The sequence below is a fragment of the Dendropsophus ebraccatus genome, chromosome 1 (genome assembly GCF_027789765.1).
Source record: "Dendropsophus ebraccatus isolate aDenEbr1 chromosome 1, aDenEbr1.pat, whole genome shotgun sequence".
NCBI classification, from domain to species: Eukaryota; Metazoa; Chordata; class Amphibia; order Anura; family Hylidae; genus Dendropsophus; species Dendropsophus ebraccatus.
Window position 1 is genome coordinate 107856642 of NC_091454.1, and position 16988 is coordinate 107873629.

Consider the following 16988-nt stretch of genomic DNA (forward strand, 5'->3'; position numbering starts at 1 on the left):
CACTCCCCCCACCCCGGTACACAGCTTACACCCCCCCCACCCCGGTACACAGCTTACACCCCCCCCCCCCACCCCGGTACACAGCTTACACCCCCACCCCCCACCCCGGTACACAGCTTACACTCCTCCCACCCCGGTACACAGCTTACACCCCCCCACCCCGGTACACAGCTTACACCCCCCCACCCCGGTACACAGCTTACACCCCCCCCACCCCGGTACACAGCTTACACCCCCCCCACCCCGGTACACAGCTTACACCCCCCCCACCCCGGTACACAGCTTACACCCCCAACCCCCCCTTACACAGCTTACACCCCCCCACCCCGGTACACAGCTTACACCCCCCACCCCGGTACACAGCTTACACCCCCACCCCCCCCACCCCGGTACACAGCTTACACCCCCACCCCGGTACACAGCTTACACCCCCACCCCCCCCGTTACACAGCTTACACCCCCCCACCCCGGTACACAGCTTACACCCCCCCCCACCCCGGTACACAGCTTACACCCCCCCCCACCCCGGTACACAGCTTACACCCCCCCCCCCACCCCGGTACACAGCTTACACCCCCCCCCCCACCCCGGTACACAGCTTACACCCCCCCCCCCCACCCCGGTACACAGCTTACACCCCCCCCCCCACCCCGGTACACAGCTTACACCCCCCCCCCCACCCCGGTACACAGCTTACACCCCCACCCCCCACCCCGGTACACAGCTTACACTCCCCCCACCCCGGTACACAGCTTACACTCCTCCCACCCCGGTACACAGCTTACACCCCCCCCACCCCGGTACACAGCTTACACCCCCCCACCCCGGTACACAGCTTACACCCCCCCACACAGCTTACACCCCCACCCCCCACCCCGGTACACAGCTTACACTCCCCCCACCCCGGTACACAGCTTACACCCCCCCACCCCCACACACAAACACAGGAATCTGCTTTATATCTTTGCCTTATTCCCTCAGAAGTCGCCCCAGGATCATGTAGGACATTAGGGAGAAGCTGCTGAGCCAGATCTCCATTACACCAGTGTGATAATAAGTCCCCTGCTGTCCGACCGGCCATTTATGAAGCAGCAGGAGTCGGTCCCTGACATTTAGGAGTCGGCGCTGCGGCTCCCCACTCCACAGCCCTGCTGGGTACAATGGCCAGCTATCTCCGGGCTACAGAGCCGAATAGCGGTGCATGACTGTAGCAGCCTCTCCTGTCTATTGGATGTGGGGGGCTGCACAGGACATCCATATAGGCTGAGACTGACCTATATAGGAGGCGCAGCAGTCACACCAGGTCACACATAGACGTAACCTCCGTATTCCCCCCAGTGCTCTCCTGAGGCAGCAGTCACACTACAATTACCGCACACACAGTGCACACACTGAGCCGCAGGACAGCGCCGTGACATGTGTCAGTAATGTGAGGGAATGTCTCCTCCTGCTAGCGGTGGGCCAGGTAGCAGGTGCCCCATTGTATGTTATTATGTGTGATAGCAGTCACCGGGAGCCGCCGTGTCCTGTCCCGGGGTGGCCGGCAGCGCATACAGGTGACCCGGGGTGACGCCCCCGCCCCCACTAATCCGGCTAGCTCCCCTTGTTCCCTCAGAACCTGCAGCGGAGAGCTCCGGAGGTGAGCCAATCAGGTGCCGGGGGCGTGTCCTTCACCGCGTTAACCCCCTGTGTCCCGGCTGTCCCTGGCAGGCAGCTCTTTGCCCGGAGAGGCAGCTTTCTTCGGTCGTTAGCGATCGTGTGAGCGGGGCGCTGCGCACACACAGCCGGCCATGAGGCGCTGCTAGAGGCGGCACTGGCACAACGGGGATCCGCACATACACCTTACATTGGCCGTCAGCGCTATCGCCACAAAGACCTGGAGATGTTACATCTACGCTGCCTGCTGGCTTGTCTTCAGCTCCTCTCTGTCTGTCAAGTGGGTAAGTGGCTGAATGGCGGGGGGACTGTGGGCAAAGCTGTGCCCGGTGCCCTGTGTGCAGGGTGTCTGTGCGGCTGTGCCCGGTGCCCTGTGTGCAGGGTGTCTGTGCGGCTGTGCCCGGTGTCTACACTGTGCGGCTGTGCACAGGTCAGTGCGGCTCTGCTGTGTCCCTAGGTCAGAGGTCAGGTGCAGAGACCCAGTATCCTGATGGGGTGCCCAGTATTCTAGGAGCCCACCCTATGTAGAGTGCCCAGTATCCTAGGAGCCCACCCTATGTATAGTGCCCAGTATCCTAGGAGCCCACCCTATGTATAGTGCCCAGTGTCCTTGGAGCCCACCCTATGTAGAGTGCCCAGTGTCCTAGGAGCCCACCCTATGTAGAGTGCCCAGTGTCCTAGGAGCCCACCCTATGTAGAGTGCCCAGTGTCCTAGGAGCCCACCCTATGTAGAGTGCCCAGTATCCTAGGAGCCCACCCTATGTAGAGTGCCCAGTGTCCTAGGAGCCCACCCTATGTATAGTGCCCAGTGTCCTAGGAGCCCACCCTATGTAGAGTGCCCAGTGTCCTAGGAGCCCATCCTATGTAGAGTGCCCAGTGTGCTAGGAGCCCACCCCATGGGTGCCCAGTGTGCTAGGAGCCCACCCTATGTAGAGTGCCCAGTACCCTAGGAGCCCACCCTATGTAGGTTGATCAGTGACAATGTATAATGTCTGGGGAGACTTCATCCCAATATTTGGTAGCATTCATGTGCATTGTGGGGTTCTCACAATCTATATTTTACTGAACATTTTACTGTCCCTTGGCTGTATAGTCATCCATGGGCATAGCCATAGCTAACCCAGTATTAGAACCCTATCTATCTATCTATCTATCTATCTATCTATCTATCTATCTATCTATCTATCGTGGTATTAGTGATTGGCAGCAGTAGCCAGGATCAGCGCCTGCACTATCCATTGGATGAGGCTCAGTAAATGGCGTTCTGATTGCATTAATAGAGTCAGGATGGCAGCAGCGGGGAATCTGATTTCTCTGCAGCTGCTCTTCCTGCTACCTGATTCACCTTCACCCCTAACGCCTAATGGGTATAATATATTCAGAAATTGCTGTAAATGCCTTTCCTCATCACCCCCCATAGGCAGCTTAGGACGTGGTTAAACAAGAGACGAGCCTCCACAATAGAAGCTGTGTATTGAATGCAGTATATAGAGGAGAACACGATTCATTACTCCCCCCAGTGACTTTAATAGCAGCGATGTGGCCAGCAGATCATCTCCCTGGATATAGCCTGTTTATGCCATTGATTTTCTTTTGTGAACACAAACAGCCTTGCACCCCCTCACTTGCCCGGGGCCATGTGATTGTCTACAAGTGCAGACACTGCATTCCCTCTTAGCTGGTACCTTGTGCAATGCTACCTGTGTGTATGTGCCACAATGAATCCAAAATCCAGAACATCCATGGGATAATGAGAGCTGCATGTATTAGCCCCGCTCAGCGAGCTTTGTCTGCTGGCCAGATGGTGACTACACAAGGAAGCCTGCTCCCTTCATGTCCTCAGATTCCAATTCATTTATTCCACTATAGAACAATTTGTAGACGGAAGCCTGGGGGTAGAAAGGATCTGTACAAATAATAATCATTGCTCCTATCTTTAGTTACAGCTGTTTAGAAACATTGCTTTCTGTGGCCAAATCACATTTGCAGCATTGGGATCCGATTGTGCTATTATTGCGAGGGTCATTTAGTGGGGTAATAGGGAGCGGTTGAGGTTTTATAGCATCCAGTGTATTGCTATTCTCCTCCCGTGCATTGCTTACCATTTTATTATTCATTGGCATCATTTACCGGCCACAGACCGGCTCCCTCATCCCCAGGATCAGACAAAGGACTAGAGAGCCTTGTATTCTTACTGAACATTGCTGTCATGTGTAGAATGCACAAAACCATCAATACAATATCCTGTCCAGGGTTATATGCCGACCATTCATAGATGTTAGGTTTCATATGGCAAATGACATGAAATGCTGAATGCAGAGCAGTGGTTGTACATTGTGAATGAGTGGCTGCAGCCATCCTAAAGAATAGCAATACATATAAATATAACACTAGCGTTTGTTGTACTGTATACGCTATGTAGTTGACAATATGGAATTTCTACCAACTAAGCAACATTGGTGGTATTATTGCAGGTTTACTTAATAAAATTTGCTTTTAACCCAGAATTTGACCCCAAGAAATGTATGTGAAGTACTGTCAGACCTCTTAGAGATGACCGTCCAAAACTTCAATGAAAAATGGTTGTCTGAATGAAGATGGCCAGAAGCATCATGACAGGAAGTCTGGTCTGGGTAGGGGGTAGTTAGTCTTTTGGAGAGGTTGTTAGTTAGTTGCTTACTCTACAACTGTTTCTACCTTGTGTTTTTTGCAGTGTCTGGCCAGGCCAATGTTCACCTCTACCATACAGCAGTAAATGCTGCCACTTATGCTGCGTTTACACGGAGCAATAATTCGGCCAATCGAACGATTAACGATTTTGAAAAACTGGTGTTTTTTTTTTATAATGATCAGCGTTTAGACGGAACGATATATCGTTTAAAAAAATTGTTATTGCGTTTGTTTTCAGATCACTTAAGCCTATTTTACACATAGGGTGAATCGGTGAAAGACTTTACGCAAAGCGATCTGCGAATTTTCAGCGAACGCCGATTTAAGAACATATTGAAAGATCAAAATGAACGATTTCCCGCTCGTCGCTTGAGGGTTTGCTGTGTTTACACGGTATGATTATCGCTCAAATGCGATCGTTCATGCGAAAATTCGAACGATAATTATTTTTATATTTATTTATATATTTATAATTATTAACGATTATAATCATTCCGTGTAAACGCAGCATTAGAGGGATCCATTAACCATGGATTCTGTTATATGGAGTAGCACAAAAATCTACTCCATTCCTCAATTCAATGGAAACCCACCCAAAATGAAGCCAGAATTATTTCCTTGGGCTGTGTTGACACTATTGCATATGCGCCAGAACATATTCCAACGGAAACTGAAAGCAGCTTAAAGTGATGTTTAGCATCATTAGTTACTCAATGATAGTCAGCCTTCCTTTACAAGCGGGCATAAAGAGATATCTAATAGAGATGAGCGAACCTCGAGCATGCTTGAGTCCATCCCAACCCGAACGATCAGCATTTGATTAGCGGGGGCTGCTGAAGTTGGATAAAGCTCTAAGGTTGTCTGGAAAACATGGATACAGCCAATGACTATATCCATGTTTTCTACATAGCCTTAGGGCTTTATCCAAGTTCATCAGCCACCGCTAATCAAATGCTGAACGCTCGGGCTCGGATGAACTCATGCTCGAGGTTCACTCATCTCTAATATCTAACAATCATTAAGTGTTATTACTTACTAAATTTAGGAATCTGCTAAGTAACATACTGGGTTAGACTTACTATTGCAGAGGTGCCAGAATGCTAGCGCAGTTTGCTTTACATGCTTTACCACACATGAGCTTTTTAGAGGGTTTTACACTGCTCCTGACAAGTTGGAGTGATCTAGAGAAAAGTGGATGGTATGGGGTGTGGTTTTCTGAAAAGGGGGCATGACCACAGCCTGACTTTAGGTGGCAAAAGATTTTAGTGCACATCTTTATCACTCCCCACTCATTCTCCTAATTGGTCAGAATCTGAACACCTAAACAGGTACACTTTAAGCAAAATAGTAGATGGTCGAAGGCTGGGTTCACAGATGTCCACCAATCCTAAGGGTCCTATTCCACGGGCCGAGGAGGGCCCGATCAACAATGTAAACGAGCGGCGATCTGCTAGATCGCTGCTCGTTTACTGGGCCTATTCCACGGCTCGATGATCGTTGAGCGAGGGCTGCAAGGACAGCGTTACCGATGTCCTTGCAGCATCATACATTACCTGGCTGCAGGGCTTGTCCTCCGCTCCGTCTCCTCCTATCTTCTGAATGGCCGGTCAGCTGACAGGCCACACTCAGCCAATCACAGGCCGCGGCGGTCCCGGCCTATGATTGGCTGAGCGCTCCGTCAGCTGACCGGCCATTCAGAAGATAGAGCGCGCGGGACCCGGGGATGAAGACAGCGCAGAGAAGAAGCCCTGCAGCCAGGTAATGTATTGCTGCTGCTGTTTCTTCTCAAATCGTCGGTTGCCCGCCACGCACCGCTATTCAACCGTAGCAAAACATGGAAACTTTCCCTCACTCCCAGTGTTCACACTGCGTTTGGATGAATTCGTTTTTCATACGTTTTTTTTTTTTTTTTTTTTTTTGGTGTTGTTGCATAAAACGTACTGCAAAAATGCAGTGTGAACTCGACAGAATTCCCTTTCTTCTAATATTGTTGTTTGGTGTAACTTCATCCCCCTAATTTACTTCAGTGTAAATTAACTAAATGAACCCTCTGTTAAAAATCTAGTGTCCTAGAATTACTAAATCTAATTCTTAGTGTAAATTTAGACTATTCTATAAATGTGCCAGATTTATCAATGTCGAGCATGCTGCTTGATAAATCTGTTGCATCCTTAGGCCCCATTCCCATTCATCTGCCATCCTGCATATTTGCCATCTGGCCTGCAGGCGTCTGAAAAAATAACGCTGCATGCAGTTTTTTTGATTTAGCAAATCAAGGCCAGAGGCAAATATGTAGGATGGTCCATGGGTCCAGCACTGTGCTTCATTTCAGTCCATTGAGCAACATATGTGATGTTGGATGCTAAAGATCCATCCCGTCCCTATCCATTTCCATCTGGGAAGACCACAAAAAATGTAATTATCAAGGGAAATGTCAGGTATTACAGAATACAGATATGTTAATGGTAGGGATTGAAGAGAAATTTGTTCATTGACAGATGTCAGTGTTTGTAATTTACCCTATGCTACTAAGAAGCTGCCATGCTAGGGGCCCAAGAAGGAAGTGGTTTCTGGGGGGGGGGGGGGGGGTAAGTGAAAGAAGTGACATTTATGGTTTACCTAATATAGTTTGTTCAATGAGTGACCATTGCTTATCATTTGGAGAGTTCCTCCAGAAATAAATTTGATCTAGAGTTGCTGCCCAGAAATATTTAGATATATCCAGAAGATTCATGACTCCACAGTATCTGCTACCCATCCAGACAAAATCACTAATGTTTTGTAATTTTTTTTAAAGGTATAAATTAGGCAGTGGGATAATGAGACAGTAAAAAAAAAAAGAATTTTATGGAGAACCTTCATTTTAACAATGGTTATATTACCTGCCCAGGAGTCTCCACCTATTTTTCCTTTTGTCCTTCATGCATCAGTACTCACATACTCTTTCTTTTTTTGTATTTTTATTTAGTATAAGCTATGTTATGGTGTGCACCCACTGACTGTTAGGGCCCTATTACACAGAAACATTATTTATCATGCAAAACCATACGAACCAGAAATCCGGCGGGTTCGCTCATCTCTAGTAAGCAATAATCTTTTAGTGTGTATGCACAAAAATTAAATGGCTAACAAAAATTTGTTGTTGATCGCATCTTTTGAGCTGACCATAAAATCGTTGTTAATTGTTCCTTAATCATTCGCAAATCTTTTGAAGTATGTACACATTGTTCGTTCATTGGGATCAGAAATTGTATAGAGTATGCGGACAATTGTAATTATTATTGTTACTCTGTGGTACTACAAGGACTGTTGTTCCTTGTATTATGGTGAACGATTTCAGGTAGTTCACAAAAGCAAGTTTGCAATCATTTATCATTAATCAGAGAAAACAAAGGGAAAAAAAACGCTTTGTCTTATGGGACCCCTGTGTGAGCACTATTAAAGATGACCTGCAGCCAACCCCAAATAAACGTTAACATCAGTTGCTTAGGATGCCCTGATTACATGACTTTTTGCAGTTTCTTCATATGCCCCCCCCCCCCCCCCCCCCCCGGTCCTGACATAAGTGGATTTATAGTATTTCTGACAATTTCTGTTAAAAGTCAAATGGGCATGAACTTAATTTAAATAATGTGAGTGAATATTAGATGATGGGTATGATTATACACAGTACAGTCAGGGGCATATACTAGGCCTAATTTCTGTGTTTTTGGATGTGTATTTGTTCTGTGTATTTGTTATTTTAGCCATAGCTACGTGCTCCTGCTCAGTGTGAATGGTGTTCTAGGAGAGCTGACCAAATTTGTCTTTTTTTCTGTAATCACACCCATCAACTGATAATCACTCCCATTATTAAGGATGCCTTCACACGTACCGGATCCGCAGCGGATTTCACCTTGCCAATTCGCTGCGAAATTCGCTGCAGATCCATTGCCAGTTCATCCCTATGAGAATACATACTCGAAGCTGCAAGTATGTAAGTTAACCCCCCACCACCTGCTCCCCGCTCTGGCTTGTCTTGGGTGTTCTTGTTTGGGGGGACCCCCCCAAACCATTTTTATCTTCTGATAGCTGCTTTTAATCCAAGATCTGTCCTGGGGTCCGTTCGGCAAGTGTTGCAGTTATTGTCCTAAAAAACATCTTTTAAACTTGTAGCCCTGTGTCAAATTGGCGTGGCCTAGAGTGTGTATGTCTAAGCCTTGCACCGCCTTTCCATCCCTCCTTCCACCCTCCTCAGCCCCGCCAATTTGACACTGGGCTGCAAAAGTTGTTTTTTAGGACAATAACTGCATCCCCTGCCAAACGGTCAGATCTTGGATTAAAAGCAGCTATCTAAAGGTAAAAGCAGTTTGGGGAGGTCAGGTTGTGGGTACAGAGTCACCTTAACTTGCAGTGTGAAATCCATTGCAAATCCGGTGTGTGTGAAGGCACCCATCTGACCCATCTGACTGCATATCTCGACGGCAAGTAGGGTTGGCTACAGGTCCTTTTAAACACTGTTTCCTCCTTTTCCTACTTTGTACCACTGGGAAGGTTTAATTGTTATGGGTTCAGAAAAATCTTTTAATCTTATTGCCTGAGGTTATAGAATTTGGCAACTATGTAAAAAATATCTCAAAACTATGCACATAAACCATATACAGAATCAAGGTGAAAGAAGAACACATCAAGAACAAACTGAGAGAATGCCAACACCTCTTTCTTTTTAATATATATGTAAATTTCTTTATTACCGTCCACTTGCACGCTTCTAATTAAATATGCCTAATCTGCTTTAGAATGTCAGATATTTCCTAATAAATTAGAAATGTCAAAATCCACTGTATGAACTGTGAATTCTTCTTCTAATATTGAGACCACTTTAGGACAGAGCAAAGAGGACAACTGCCTGGGGCCCTTCATGGTAGATAGCAACTTAAAGAATTTACAAAAGACCTTTGGAAGACAGTTTAGAAAAGCTAAAGTGTTTTTCAGAAAGTATTTGTATATGTGGATAGGCAATAATGACATCAGATCCCAGCATAGGCAGAGGTGTGTGGGAACTTAATAAACAAAGTATACTTACCAGTCCACGTAACTCTGTGTGATGGCCACCAGCTGGAATTTTTGTCAGGAATCTGGGTACGTCAAGGCTCTTCCAGCTGCAATGTCACAGCCAGGCTTAGCAATTGCCCGCTCAGCCAGTCAGAGCCTAGGGCAGTGTGCCACTCCAATCAATAGCTGAGCGGGCATTCTCTCGGCCAGGTATGTGATGTTGCAGCTGGAAGAGCTGCATGAAGCTGGTGGCTGCCAGCTATACCCATGAACAGAGCTTTGGGGCACATGTATCGGTAAGTATACCTTGTTTATTATGTTCCCGCATCGCCAATGTCTTTCTGTTTTTTTTTTGTTTTTTTTTATTTCATGGGACTTCTCCTTTTAATATGACCATCGCTAAACTTTTAAATGAACATGTCCAAATGTTCAATGATTCAGTACATTTGGCACAACGTTTTTCAACAAGGAACTTGTTAGGTGGTGCTTGCTGGTGGTGTTACAGTGTATGCAGGTGTGTCTGGTTAATACATAACTGCCCTACACTTTGTAAGTGGCACATTGACCAGCCCATACTACATGCATGAACAACACAGGTCCAAATTCATCTTCATAGATGACAATCCTCCAATTCAATGAGGTTACATCATTAGGGAATTGCTGCTAGAGACTGGGGGACCTCATATAGAGTGGCCTACAGACCTGAATACTATAGAATACGTAACTCTATATCCCCAGAACCTCAATTACCTGAGGGTTGCCCATTAAGAAGAGTGGGATGCCATACCTCAGAAGACAATAAGTTGACTTGGGAAAAGGATGATACATTGTTGTCAAGCTGTAACTGATGCACAAGGGCACATGGCAAGTTATTGAGACATTAACATTTTTTTGTTGGGGTATGCCCACCACCAGGGCTGTGGAGTCGGAGCTAGTTTTAGCTGGAGTTGGAGTCGAAAAAAAAAATCTTTAAAAAATGTAAAATTTAATTTTGATATGAGTTTTACAAGTTTTGCTCATGAATATATGTTATGAGCAACATTGTAATAGGACACTGGCACTATTACATAAGGGTGGTCATGGAAAAGTTGTCAGTCACTATTTGGCAGTTTGTTTCTGAGCTGGAAGAGTCCATTGTGTGGGGGAAGATCTGTGCTGTTCTCTTCCTGGATGCTGGATGACTATATATGAGCAGCAGTGTAATATGGAGATATCCTGCGTAATATAGAGGAGGAGGAGAAGACATAAGTAGTGTAGCAGTAACCTCTGTCCTCAGTGTGGTGTTTTCTCTCTGGGAGAAGATTGTGTGTTTTTCTTCAGTGTTCTATGGCTGCAGCTGTGTGTGTGTGCGCGCGTGCTATGGCTGCAGTAGGTTGTGTGTGTGCTATGACTGCAGCAGGCTGTGTGTGTATGCTATGGCTGCAGCAGGCTGTGTGTGTGTGTGTGTGTGTTATGGCTGCAGCAGGCTGTGTGTATGTGTGCTATGGCCACAGCAAGCCGTGTGGATGTGTGTGGTGTGCGCTATGGCTGCAGCAAGCTGCGTGTGTGTGCTATAGCTGCAGCAGGCTGTGTGTATGTGTGCTATGGCTGCAGCACGCTGTGTGTGTGCGTGTGTGTGCTATTGCGTGCCCCCACAGTGACCTTATATCACTGTGTGACCTCTATATCACTATGTGTGACCCCTCTCTATATCACTATGTGTAACCCCTCTCTATATCACTAAGTGTGACCCCCTGTATATCACTATGGCTGACCTCTATATTACAGGTATCTGGCATTGTTAGCAGTGTTTCTTTAAGTATGGTGAATATTTAGTTAGAAACATAGAAGACTGTCGGCAGGAAAAGACCACCTGCTCCTTCTAGTGTAGTTGTGAATAGTTCAGGACATGGAGGCTGGAGACTGGCTGCATCCACTGCACACACAGGAGAATCTACTTTATATACAGTATTCCTTTATTCACTCAGAAGTCTCCCCAGGATCATGTAGGACATTAGGGAGAAGCTGCTGAACCAGTGTAAGAAATAACTCCCCTGGTATATGACTGGCCATTTATGAAGGAGCAGGAGTTGGAGTAGGGAGTCTGAGTCGGTCCTGATAAAATTCAGGAGTCGGAGTCAGAGCTGCGGCTTACCGACTCCACAGCCCTGCCCACCACAACTGTTGGCTTATGTTTCAGTAAATTATTTGATCTGAGGAAATCACCGGTGCATGACTATACTTAAATACACTACTTTTATTATATAATATCACTGTAGTGTGAACTTTTTATATTCTCCATAAGTTTTACCCACAAGACAAATATCTGTTGCTTTTTGTGAGTTGTGTATATCTTTTTTCATATGATCTATCGTATGGAGTGACACAACTAATATTTAGTGCACATAGGAATTATTGCAATCAGCATAAGTTCTGTTAACAACTCCTTTTATGTATTGCTTAAAGGGCTATTCCCATCTCCACTGATATGCCCGCTCTTCCCCTCCAATTGTTGAAAAAAGTTGTTGTTTATGTTACTGGTGTGCGTGTGTGTATAGATAGATATGCACTGTATATAATGTAATAATAGTACACTGTATATATACTGTAATATAAACAAATGTTTACGGACAATGAGAGAAAGGAGCGCTGCACAAAACAAGTGTTTACTATAGCGCTATATATATATACAGTTGTGCTCAAAAGTTTACCCTGGCAGAATGTTTGCTTTCTTGTCCTTTTTTCAGAGAATATGAGTGATAACACAACATTTTTGTTGGTCTGCCTGACTGTGGTTTGGTTTTTACAGAGCACCTGATTTTCAATTTGTTAAACACAGTTTGAACACTGCTAGCTGGCATTATCAATTCCTTGGATATCAGAACAAAGTGAAGGTTCTGGAGTGGCCATCCCATTATCATTGAGCCAGTCTGGGGAGATCTCAAGCACACAGTTTATGCAATGCAGCCCAGGAATTTACAGGAACTGGAGGCTTTTTGCCAGGAAGAATGGGCAGCTTTACCATCTGAGAAAATAGCCTCATTAACAACTACCTCAAAAGACTTTAAGCTATTATTGATGTTAGAGGGGGGCAATGCACGGTATTAAGAACTGGGGGAACTTTTGATCAGGGTCATTTGGATGTTTATGGTTTTCATTATGATTTAAAAAGAGAAAACACAGTAGTTTGACAATAAATGGCCTCACCCAACCACTACCCATGAGTGGGGAAAAAGTTTTTGTGTTATCATTCATATTCTTTGAAAAAGGGACAAGAAAGCAAAAATTCTGCCAGGGTATGTAAACTTTTGAGCACAACTGTATATTCTATTTTAGGCAGACCACTGCTTTTAGAGCAGAGAGGTGGACTGTAAGGGTACTATTACACGGAACAATAATCAGCCATTTATCGCTCCATGTAATAAATACAACGATCAGCCAATGACAATGATCATTGGCTGATCGTTGATATAGGTTTGAACCTATAATTGTCGGGCGCCGATTACACGTAGCGATGTGCGGCGGCCACTGACGATATAAATTGCCTATCCAGGCTGCAGGGCTCCTCTTGCAGTCTTCTCCCCGAGTCCCGCGCGTTTCAGCTTCAGAGCGGCCTGTCTCAGCTGACAGGCCGCTAAGCCAATCACTGGCCGGGACCGCCGCGGTCAGTGATTGGCTGAGCGGCCTGTCTTAGCTGACGCTCTGAACCTGGAGCTCGCGGGACCCGGGGAGAAGACGAGGAGAGGAGCCCTGTAGCCTGGACAGGTAATGTATAAAGTAAAAGCAAGGGCTGCAAGGACATCAGTAACGATGTCCTTGCAGCCCTTGTTAAACGATAATCGGGCCGTGTAATAGGCCCAGTAAACGAGCGGCGATCTAGCAGATCGGCACTCGTTTACAGTTATTATTGGGCCTTCATCGGCCTGTGGGATAACACCCTAAGAGTGTGTTCACACCTACAGGATCCGCAGCAGATCTGCAGCAGATCCGCAGCAGATTTGATGGTGCAGATTTGATGCTGTGTTCAGTTATTTAAATGAAATCTGCTGCGGATCCGCAGCAGAAAATCAGCTGCGGATCCAGTAAGTGTGAACGTACCCTTACTTAGAACATTGACTGTTAACAATGGGAGGGACAGATCTGGAGAAGGAGGCAAGTTTGGTAAATGAATGTATTTGCCTAAAATATTTAACTTGACAAGTCCTACAAGAATAACTATGGTAGTTAAGACAGGAATTCCACTTTTAGGCTATGTTCCCACACAGTACTTTTGTTCAGTATTTTGCAACTAAAACCAGAAATGGATTGAAAACACAGAAAGGATCTGTTCCCACACTGTTGAAATTAAGTGGATGGCCACCATTTAATAGCAAATAATTGCTGTTATTTTAAGATAAATGTCGTTTTTTTATGTTAAATGTTTCAACAGTGTGTGAACATAGCCTTTCTGTGTTTTCAATCCACTCCTTGTTTTGGTTGGGGAACACTGACAAAAATACTGTGTGGGAACATAGCCTTAGTCTACATGGTTTTCTGGATCTATTTTTGATAGCAATGTAAATGGGTGGGACGTAGCTAGGGAACATACCCTCAAGTAATACAGTGACTTTAAAAATCAAATGAGATGTCACAAGTTTTAATCCTACACTGATCAAAACCCCACTGATTTTTAGATAGTGTGCAAGCGAGCGCTTAATTCCACAGCTCTCTGCTAAATTCTTGTGGGAGGTGGGCTCCAAAAATTTACTGTAGAACCCATTTCCCACAGTAAGACTAGTAGTGAAGTTCTCAGCTGTGTACTTCTCCCAGCTCATACGTGTTGTCTTTTCTCTGATCTCAGTGGCTGATGAAGGTTATAATTTTAAACAAGTAAAACAAACTAGAAAGCCTAGAAATGTAATTCCCCAATGCATCCTTGAGAAAGGCAATATTATTTTTTTGTATGCCTAGAGCCCTATTACATGGCAGGTATCTGCCCAATCAGGAGAATCATATAATAAAGACAACGATCAGCCTATTGAAGAATCGATTATTGGCTGATTGTTGTCTTTCAGCAACAATTGTTGAAAAAAATCATCGGCCACCAACCACATCGCTCCATGTAATAGGTGCATGGTTGGCAGTTGATGAAACAATATATAGAAAGTAACACCTTCTTATCGACATGAAGTAATACTTTCTTGTTTCCACTGTGTTGAACTCTTTTACTAGCAGCCTACAGTGTCTTCTTTAGCTGTTCTCCCTGAGATCAGTGATCGTTTTAAGTTATAGAAGGCATAATAATAGAAAGTCATGTGGAACAATAAAACATAATTAATAAACTATTGGTATATATGGAAAGCCAAAGGTTGTGAGCACCTACCGAGATAGTATCCATCATTACAAGGTGGAAGCAAATCCCCTGTGCACTAGGAAGTGAGAACTCTGCAAAAACCCACCAGAGAGATCACCTAATATGAGGAGGGAACAACAGTAAGAGAAATAGTCCAACCATCCCACATCTTAGTACATCTGTTTAGACAGACCCTGTTTAGTAGATCCCTTTTTATATGGTATAAAGGCATTAAATAACTGCTTCCACATTACTCCCTTCTCTTATTAACGACAGATGTGCAGAAAAAGAGGAAGATTCCCCTCATAAATGTCTTGTGAGACGACCATACTGTAAAAGGGTTTTGGACTGAAGCAACAGTATGATCAAAATATGATTTAAATCCCGCCTCAAAGTGTGCAATAAAATCTGGATGGGAAAGTAAGCCCACTAGGTAAAAGGCGGGGTTAAAGCCGAGTGTATTGATTAGTTAGACTAAAGGCCCTTTTACACAAATCGATTACCAGCTGTATTCGGATGATACCGACCGTAACGGCTGATCTTTTTGTGTAATAGAAGACAACGATTGGCTAAAATTATTTCGACTGATCATTGTCTTTCTACAGACTAAAACGCCAACAATCAGCCTGTTAACGATCTGCTGCTGTCACTTGATGGAATAGGAGCCTCCTATGGGCTTCCCTGACGATTTGACGATCACCCGGGCGCCCCCCGTCTCTTACCTGCTCCTCCTCGCTCGATGTCGGTGCGTGTAATAGCGCAGGCAGCAGTTGACGGAACAAGGAGCAAGCGAGCACTGACCTGACAGGTCGGCACTCACTTGCTCTCCACATCACCCTGTGTAATAGGGGCTTTAATATTACTGGTGCACGATTTGATCATGATGTTTGTCCATTGGGCAAACTTTGAGCCTGACTTTACCTAATTTGCTCCATAAGAAATAGATCAATTCAAGAGTGTGTAAATTGGTTTGGGACTATAACTATAATCTTTTATAGAACCATGTAGACAATGCCAAGCATCAAACAACCCTTCGGCAAGGAAAAATGTACCTAATGGATGGCCCATTTGAGAAAGTAGATTCTAAGTTTGGATCTAAAGCAGTCTTAAAATCTTCACCCACAAAATTCCTTGTTTTCTATTTCACCTTTTTAACACTTTAAAAAAATCCAGTTGGTGTTTGTGGGGTACATACACATTTGCGAAAGTATAATGGGAAAGAACATGTTGTAATAAGAAATCTACCTAGAAAGTCGGAATAACAAGAAAAAAGATGGAAGACCTCACCTCTATTTCCATTTCCCCCATCTCCGCTGGAATTTAACCATACCTTCTTTTTTAGCCTGAAACCAGACCATCTCATGACCCCTAATCTCCAAGTGCTCTTAACCATTCAGCCCTAGTTGGTAAATATTTTTTAAATGCAACTTTTTAAAAAATCTGCCTGTTTGGAGTATTCACTCAAAAATTAGCATAATCCAGGATTTGCGCCCAATGTGTAATTTGCAGCTTTTTAAAAAAAGTCGTAAATACTGATGCAGGTCTACGTGTGGTCCAGGTGAATTTGTTTGCGACTTTTTTTGTGACCTTTTTACTTAGTCACATTTTCTATGACAGTGTGACATTTTTCCATAAATTACACACAATATGTTGGACCAAAATAAACACCAACCCAAATCAGAATAGTGCCACACATTAGACTCCTTTGTGCATGATACTCAGCAGAGTTCTTAACATTGCCTTTAGTCCACCGTGCAGTTACGGCTCTCAACGCCAAGGTCTGTGTTTAAGCTGGGGGGTTCCAAGCTAAATCTAGCCAGCTATGCCTCTGAACCTTTGATAGGAAGCCCATGCAGATGGAGTCTTAAGGCCCTATTCCACCAACAGATCTGACAACAGATTATGTGCCAAAGATTTGAAGCCAAACCCAGGAACAGACTATAATGAAATAACAGGTCATAAAGGAAAGACTGGATTTCCCTCTTTTCAAATCCACTCCTGGGTTTGGCTTCATATCTTTGGCAGATAATCTGTCGTCAGATCTGTTTGTGGAATAGGGCCTTTATTGTATGGTTCGGTCTGCATGAGGCTGTTGAGCTGTGGCAGCCCTGTTAATCCTGACTCCAGCCTCTAACAGATTTTTGTTTGAGTGTTGTCTTCGCAATTTAGTGCTCAAATCAAATGTCCATGCAGTCAAGGTTTATGTTGTTGCCTTGTATTAACATAAAGTTAATAGTATCATTAAGTTCCTATGTATATAATTATAATTGATATAATTCTATTATTGCTACTACTTTGTAAGAAGATAATCCCATCC

At 44.8% G+C, this 16988-nt stretch overlaps 1 protein-coding gene across 1 annotated transcript in view; it reads left to right on the forward strand.

Moving 5' to 3' along the window:
• Positions 1-1663: 1663 nt before the first annotated feature.
• Positions 1664-16988, forward strand: part of PTPRZ1 (protein tyrosine phosphatase receptor type Z1) — a 184606-nt gene continuing 169281 nt past the window's right edge. The window contains exon 1 of the mRNA XM_069976577.1: positions 1664-1940. Within this exon, the coding sequence (XP_069832678.1) occupies positions 1883-1940 (58 nt within the window). The 5' untranslated portion in view covers positions 1664-1882. The remainder of the gene's footprint in view (positions 1941-16988) is intronic.